Source organism: Monodon monoceros, unplaced genomic scaffold (assembly GCF_005190385.1).
Source record: "Monodon monoceros isolate NGI ecotype Baffin Bay Population unplaced genomic scaffold, NGI_Narwhal_1 Super_Scaffold_20, whole genome shotgun sequence".
Taxonomy (NCBI): Eukaryota; Metazoa; Chordata; class Mammalia; order Artiodactyla; family Monodontidae; genus Monodon; species Monodon monoceros.
Genome location: NW_021703777.1, coordinates 123,002,809 through 123,011,454, shown reverse-complemented (window position 1 = coordinate 123,011,454; position 8,646 = coordinate 123,002,809). Strand labels below are relative to the sequence as shown.

Here is an 8,646-nt window from a genome sequence, read left to right as displayed (position 1 = left end):
GACAGAGCAATAAACCAACTGTGTGGGATTAACCGAGTTTAGTTTTAGTTCCCAGGGTAACCCTTAGGCCAGGTACTGGGACGCCGCCTGTTAAGAACCCTGCGGCAGAGCAGGGGGTGAGCAGCGGGCTATCCAGCGGAGCTTCATCTGCCGCTCCCCATCGCTGGAAGTACCGCCTGAACCATCGCTGGCCTTACTGCCTGAACCATCCCCAGCTTCCCTGTCCTCGGAAAAATTGTCTTGCATGAAACTGGGCCTTGGTGCCAAAAAGGTTGAGGACCACTGCCTTACACCTTCTGTTAGAAATTGCTTTAATTTCTGCTCATCTAATTTAGCAGGGGTCGTTTGTCTAGTCACTGTCTGGTTTTACTGACTGCACCCCATAACACAAGATGTTCCTCTTTCTCCTGTATTTTATTTAAATTGGTAATTCTGTATAGAGCAGTGGTGCTCAAGCCAGACTGCACACTCAAAGGTGGGGAGTGGGGGAGTGTTTAGTCTAACTGATGATTGGCTTAGGTCCTGACTGTTAAATCGGGATATCTAGAAGTGAGCCCTGGTGTCTGTATTTGAATTTGAATTCCCCAGGTAATTCTTTTGTTTTTAGATTTTTTTTTTTAAGCCTTGTATTTTCTTTTCTTCCTTTTTTAGAAATAATTAAATTTTGGCTGCATTGGGTCTTCGTTGCTGCCAATGGGCTTCCTATTGTTGCGGAGCATGGGCTCTAGGCACCTGGGCTTCAGTAGTTGTGGCACTCGGGCTCAGTAGTTGTGGCTCACGGGCTCTCGAGCACAGGCTCAGTAGTTGTGGTACACAGGGTTAGTTGCTCCACAGCACGTGGGATCTTCCCAGACCAAGGCTTGAACCTGTGTCCCCTGCATTGGCAGGCGGATTCTTAACCGTTGCGCCACCAGGGAAGTCCTCCTCAGGTAATTCTAATGTGCAGGGCTGAGAATCAATGACCTGTTCGAGGACAGTGGTCCACAAACTTTGATTTTAGGATATCTTTTCACTCTTAACATTGAAGACCACAAAGAAGCTTCTGTTTTGGTGATACGTGTTGACATTAACCATTTCAGAAATTGAAACAGAAAAGTTTAAAAATCAACTCATTTAAAGTAACAATAGTAAACCCCTACATAAGAAACATTTTAAAATAAAAAATAACTATTTTCAAACAAAAAAATGTAGTGGGAACAGCCTTGTTTTATATTTTTGAAAGTCTTTTTAAATGTCTGGCTTAATAAAAGACAGCTGGATTTACATAGCTGCTTTTGCATTCCATTTGCTGCAATATCACACAACATGTAGCTGGTGGAGAACTCCACTGTACGCTAATGAGTGAAAGAGGCAAATAATGTCTTAGTATTATTAATAAAATATATTTCTGATTCATCTTTACAGCTTGTTTGATGGTTTCTAATAAAGGAAGATTCCATCTTATCATCTCTTACTCTGTAGGACTTGCAGTCTTGAAACACATCTATAAAATGTGAGATGAGTTACTGGCTTTTTTGAACTTGAGATTACATTTCTTTATTATCTTAAGTGTGTCCGAACTCTTTTAATAGTACTTGTCACTAATAAAAAAACAAATATTTAGGCCAGAAGGATTCCAGAGCAGGAATTCTGTTAATATTTTGATTACCTCACGTAAAGCTAGTTGGCAAGTCCTACTGGTACCATGTTTGGTGCTACCTTCCTTTCCATAGTGGCTTATTTGACTCAATTGGTTTTTCAGCCTGAGTCTCTCTACATTTTACATGCTGCTGCCAGATTAATCTTTCTGAAGCAATTGCATTAATTATTCCTAGCTTGAAAAATTTAAAGTCTTCTCATTGTGTTGACTTCAAAATCCTTTGTGAAACCCATTGCAAATTCAAGAAATGATGGGCATTTTATCTGCAAAAATCTGAAAAATGAAATGTTTCATTCTCTTTTAAGGTAATTCGGAGGACTTAGGGAGAAATTTAAAGGGTGAATTGCCTGAACCACACTCCAAGCCAGACCGTCTTTTTAAGGTGCCAAGAGAGGTCAACGGAACCATCTCCGGTCACGGGGAACGTAGTATCTCGGAGGCTGCAAAAGCAAGTCTTCTGCTGCTTCCCAGGGCAATTTTCTGTCCCTTCCTTTCTTGCCTCCCTTGCCCCTCTCCCCTGACATTTGACCCCGTAGTTGACATGTTCATAGCATATTCCTTTATGATATCCTCTAGCTTACTTTTGACATGTATTCTGTTAGGAGACAGCAAAAGTGAAAGTACTTAGAAGTGTAGCTTTTTTTTTTTAACCCTATTAAGAGCTCTGAATCAGCTCTTTTCAATAGATATAACTGAAAATGTTTATTTTAATTTGCTGCATTGTATTTTATTTACTGATTTAGGGAATGAAAAAAGTTCTGGTGATTTATATGTTGATATTAAAAGTATAGAGTCTCAGGGCCTTTGCACTGTTCACTCTTCTTTCCTTGGCAATCAGCTTGGTTAGTTTCCTCACTTACTTGAGATGTGGGATCACCTCAGCACCACTTTCCCTGGCCACCCTGTCTCCCACACTTCATATCTTATTTTCTTGCTTCACTTTTTTTTTTCTCTTAGCTTTTGTCAACATAGTTACTTATTTGTGTTACTTGTAGCCTACCTCCCCCACGGGAACATAAACTCTATGGGGGTAGGGATTTTTAGCTGTTTTGTTCACTGCTGTATCTCTGGCATCCAGAACAGTGCTTGGTACAGAGCAGAAATGTAATAAATGTTTGTAGGGTAGGATGAACGGACAAAAAGGCAACACAACTGCAAACAAACCTCTAAACCATCTTTATTAAAAACTATCAATATAGTATAAAAATATCTTCAATTATATAGAATATAGAAGTATAACTCTACAAAATTAAATTATTTCCACACAGTTTAGTATACAGATTAAAGTTTTAGTAACATTCAATAATATATTTAAAAATATCCAAAGTATAAGTGATCATTTTAGAAGTGTTTAGTGCAGAATACATTTTCTTAGCTTTCCAAAATTATGTACAGTAGAAGGTATGATTTAGCTGACTCCATGGTTTTCAACCAATGGATATTTAATAATAATAATAATAAATGGTGGTGGTAGTAGTAGTAGTAGTAGCAGCTAACACTTTTATAGCACATAGCATATGCCAGGCACTATTTAGAGGGAAATCACACAGACAACACATGATTATTCACAATATTATTTTCAAGAATGTTCAAAGTGGACAAACCTAGTAAATTGATTTCATAGCCTTTCCCATTTGTATTAGAAATATAAAAAAGCAGGCACTGCAAATTTACTATCTTGCCAGCATGCATCACCATCAAGGGTCCCTTGGCACAAATAAGAAACATTCTCTTCTCTAACCTGACCAAAAGAAACAAAGAGTGATAAAGAAAGAGAAAGGGGTTAGAAGCGAAAATGTAATTTTTGTGGGGCTAAAAAATATGATAGTGGTAAGACAGCACTTGACTTTTTTTTTTTTTTAATGCTGGTTATATAGGCTTTTGCATTACAGTCTTTGGTAAAAAAGAACTTTTGCAGGATGCTAATAAACTCCAACTTAAGAATGCTTCTATATCTGCTAAAGTATTCTTTGTCCAAATGGCAGATAGGCACTTCTTGTCTAATAATCAGACTGATCTGATTATGTGTGTTCAGATGTGAATCTGAACATATATGGAAAAATGGGCAGCTAAGTTTACTTATAATGCTTATTTTGATATCCATTTAGAGATAAAAGCCAAGATAACGTTTAGTTTTATTTCTTAAAAATGTAATGTCTCTGCAACATGGTCATTACAGAGCACATCTACAATGTTGCAAATGACTTCGCCCTTATTACCATCAGTAGTCTGCTTTGTCTTTTTATTTCAGTTATTAAATGGTGGTCTCATGATTCTTTGACACCAGGAAAGCAGTTCAACAAACCAAAATTTCATTAAATGAAACAAAAAGTTCCTGATGGTAAAATCCCAAGTCTTAGTTCAGTCTGTTTGGAAATCTGAGGTGATCAATAGCTGCATTTATAAATAATTCCCAGTATTAAAAATAGCTCATGCTGTTTTGGAGGACATATCAAGAAATTTAAGACATTTACTAAATACTTTTAAGTAATACCTCAATACCTATATATGGACACAAGCAGTCCTAAGACAGTAGTAAAGAGTCTATCTACCATTTGACCAATATTATAATCTTAAGGGGGAGGATATTGCAAGCCATTTTCTACATTTCAAGAACCAAAGTTTCTTTCCCTGTTTTGAATGCCAAAATTAAGGCCCACAAGTCACTAATGGGACAAGTATAGTGGTTTGCATCTTAAACGATTGGGTGAAAATCTCTTAAACTCATGACAGAGGAATAATAGTGTTTCTTCTAAGACCAAATGTTTCAAATGGTGCATTCACTACATTTTGCAGTTAATTCAGAGTAAGCTGGAGGTCTCACGTTTGAGGTAGGGGAAAGGCAAGGGACTGGCTTTAGATGTGCCGACATAATTTGACTTCCAAAGTTAAGTCCTGAAGGAGAAAGAACCCAGTATTTTAAAGTCTTGGGGGCATCTGAGACTTCAATAGAATCCATTGGGTAAATGTCAATTAAGAATTGTCATGTTCTTCCTTTCTTTCAATCCACCAAATTCTGACAGCCAATGAAAATTCTCATCTTAGTACTTTTCTTTCTCTACTCAAAGTCAAGTAAACTATTGTTCATTAAAATGTCCCCCTTTGGGAAAACCCAATACATAATGATCCAAACTTGTAAGGCAAAAATTTGTATTGAACAAAAAAAGTCGCCATAGAATTTCTTTAGTCAGCTTTTTCAGTGTTTTCAACATGATTAGGTTTTTAAAAAAGGTTTACATACAACTTTCCCAAAATTCATGAACTTGCATAAAATGTGTGTGTATACCTGAATATATTTCAACAAAGAGAAAAACAATGAAAGTTTATGGACAAATAGTTTAAAAAAATATTTCCTAGTCAAAATAGAATTGACCTGGAAGAGTAAAGAAAATCAAATAAATAAAAAAAGAAGTTTAATTTTCACTCCTCTCTTCCCCCACTGTGAGGTATCTACTAAAACACCTAAACTAAAGAAAAGTATCTGATCTAAGAAGGAATCAGTACTTGGACATTACAAATTTAGGTACCAAACAATAGGCAAGAGGGAAAAAATTGCACATTTTATACTTAAGAGGGTCTTTAGACACCTCAAAGCAATCATTTCATTTGTACATGAAAACTCTGAGCTCACAGAGGTACAACTTGCTCATGGTCACAGCACTAATCAGTTACAGAACCTGGTCACCTCCTCCCAATTTCATGATTGTTTCGCCAGGTATCAATATTAGTCTTAAGAAAAATATACAACGAATTGGGTATTTTTCCCAGATAAACATTCCTATATTAATTTTACATAAAACACATCACAGTATTTCAAACTAGTAAATAAATTAATGGTATATACCAAAATGGAAATAAGTTAACAATCCCTTCTTCATATTTTGATCAAGTATCTTCTTCAAAAGTCTCACAAAAAGATTTAGTGCATCAAATCCAGCAGTATATCATCTCAGTCTTTAACAATCTTATGTTCAGTATTGAACAGAGGAAAGAAGTTAAACCTTATCTCTTTGTGAATGGATTTCGGCAGTTCTAACACTACTTTATGGTCTGTGCAGTGCTGCTGTACAACAAGAAAACACAGCTACAAGGTTAATCCAAAGAACAATTTAAAAGCCATTTCAATGGCAATTTCTGTGACTGAGTCATGAAAACAGACGTAAAGTTCTTGAAGTCTGGGATGAAGAAAGAGCCTCCTGTAGAGGAAAAGAACACATTCATTTCAGAAATTCCAAAAACAAAAAACAAAGGAAAAAGACTCCAACTCTTCAATTTATTTTACTTAATTTTTTTGTTTCTGAAAGAATAAGTAGTAAATTCAAAACCACTAATCTAAATCTACAGTAGGGAGAAATGCAGCTAGATTTATTATAAAATAAATAATATATGCCTTAGGTCAATTACGTTTATTTTTCCAGAGTGTAAAGCCTATTTTATCAATATGTATAATCATGTCCCTCAGTTTTAAAGTATTAAATGTAGTCATTATTATTACAATACAGCCAGTGGTGTACCATCATTCTAAGTACAATAGTTATTAGACATTGAATTGGGATTAACATTGAAACTTTGATTGTCTTAAAGAGTTAAAATTTTAGTCTATTTAATCAATACTAATGTATACAAATCAAGCCATTTAAATCAGGTGTAGTTCTGCGTGACTGCCTTAAATTTCTCTATTCTACATAGATCAGCAACGTCATAATTCAACACCTATTGATTTTTTTCAATTCCAATTGTGAATGTAGTTAAGGCTCCACTGTACACCTGCATGTGTGCCTAACTGGTCTTCTTATCTCTGTTCTCTCCTGTGTCCACACTGTTTTCATATGCTGTTCCCAGCTTGATCTTCCAATAGCACAGCTCTCATCACACTACACTGAGTTTTGATCATGCTGATGCTCCCAAGCTTGGCTGGTTACACATCAGAATCTCAAGTGAGCTTACTAAACATACAGAGTCCCACTCCCATAGATTATGGTTCAGTAGGTCTGGGGTGGGGTGCAGGCATCTCTGATTTTAATAAGTGACTCAGGTGATTATAAATCCCGTGGACCAGCACATGGGAATTACTGCTTTGGATAACCTTTGTAAAGCGTTTGTCATACAGCTTAGTACTATATGATAGGTGTCCAGTAACATTAGTCCCACCTTACTCTGTGCTCATTCCTCCACCAATTCTCTACCGCAACTCAAAGAACTGTCAGTGGCTCAATATCTCCCTCAAAATTCAATTCCTTAGTCAGGAATTGAAAGCTCTCTGCAGTGGTCCTAACTTAGCTTTCCAGCTTGATCTTTCACTTCATCTTTGCATATGCTATTCCCCTACCATTCTAGCAAACCAGTCTACTCACTGCCATGCCTTATGATTTCCCTTGTTTGGACCTTTATTCATCCCATCCTTTTCCTAGGATGCTCTATCCAAATCCAATTCATTTTCTAAAGCAGATCAATGGAAGCTCTAAGCCTTTCTTTATAATCTCAGCTTAGATTTGCCCCCCTTCCTCGGAATTCCCAGAGTGTTTGGTTGTATTACCTAATTTATTATATATAGCCAGTATCTTTCTCTCTATCTCCATAGAATATGCATCCATATATACATAGGTATTTAAGCATGTTTCATATTTCTTCTGCTAGATGTAAGACCATCAGATGCAATGACTGTGTTTAGCTTTGCGTTTGCCAGTCCACCTACCCACCACCACATTTTGCCAAGCACAGCTCCATTTACCAAATCCTTACATATTTATCAAGTGACTGTGTGCCAGGTGCTGTTGCAGGTGCCAGTGGTGGACAAGACAGATCAATTCCTGACCGCATAAAGCTGACATTCTAGTGAGGGGAAGAAAGATCATAAACAAACAAGAAAATTAAGAATAAAGCGGTGATAGAGAATAACCAAGTAGCCACTTTAATGTGGGCAAGAGATCATGGCTTGTCTCTTTAACAGGGGATGGCATGCTAGCACTGGTCTGAATATCCAGGAGCCAGATATGCAAAGGTGAAGAAGTAGACCATCCCCCATCCAATGTAACTGTGCACAGTGGACGGAGGAAGAGAGTGACAGGAGGTGGAAACAGACAGGTGGGCAGGGGCCAGGGAGGGCAGAGTCTTGTAGTTAGTTGGGGGTAGGAGAAGGAGAGGGGAAGAGAAGAGGGAAAGAAAGGAGGAGAGAGGGAAGAAAGGAAGTAGGGACAGGGGCTTCTCTGGTGGCGCAGTGGTTGGGAGTCCGCCTGCCGATGCAGGGGACACGGGTTCATGCCCCGGTCCGGGAAGATCCCACATGCCGTGGAGCGGCTGGGCCCATGAGCCATGGCCGCTGAGCCCGTGAGTCCAGAGCCTGTGCTCCGCAACGGGAGAGGCCACAACAGTGAGAGGCCCGCGTACCGCAAAAAAAAAAAAAAAGAAGTAGGGACGGAGAGAAGGAAATAGCAGTGAAAGTGTGGGCTCATTACCTTTTAGTGTATGACTAATACAATTTTGTAAGATAACTGAATAAGTTTTCTTCTTTTTTTTGGTAACAGAAAAAGAGTTGGGAGCAATTTAAAGGAGATACTTAGGAAATAAAGTAAAATTCTAAAATACATTAAAATATTATAGTTAGATTAATAATTCCATGCCTATATCTGAACAAGTTTATCTCCATTACCACTTTTCTGTCACTTTTTAATATTTTTTTCCACTTACCCTACTACCCAGTAAGCCATAACTGGTGGTGTTTTTCTCTGATCAGTCCAGTTTTCAGGTGAGCATTCAAACAATACACCATGTTCCTTCACAGGGTTAAGAGAAGACACTGAATTTGTAGAACCTGAATGATCTCCACCATTTAGTGCTTTCTTCTTCTGTAAATTAATAGGTATTATTAATATTAACTGGTATTAATAATGTTACTTTAAAACGTTTTATATATAGATTTGAATTGGCTGATCGTAATACTTTAAGTGCCTGCAATGACATTCTTCTCTTTACCTGCAGGAAAATTTCTATTCTTCCTCATACTTACT

At 37.5% G+C, this 8,646-nt stretch overlaps 1 protein-coding gene across 1 annotated transcript in view; it reads right to left on the bottom strand.

Annotated features, from left to right (window-relative positions):
* Positions 1–3,486: 3,486 nt before the first annotated feature.
* Positions 3,487–8,646, bottom strand: part of INTU (inturned planar cell polarity protein) — a 72,855-nt gene continuing 67,695 nt past the window's right edge. The window contains exons 15-16 of the mRNA XM_029235922.1: positions 8,327–8,484; positions 3,487–5,835 (exon numbers count right to left, since the gene is read on the bottom strand). Coding sequence (XP_029091755.1) covers positions 5,724–5,835; positions 8,327–8,484 — 270 coding nt within the window. The 3' untranslated portion in view covers positions 3,487–5,723. The remainder of the gene's footprint in view (positions 5,836–8,326; positions 8,485–8,646) is intronic.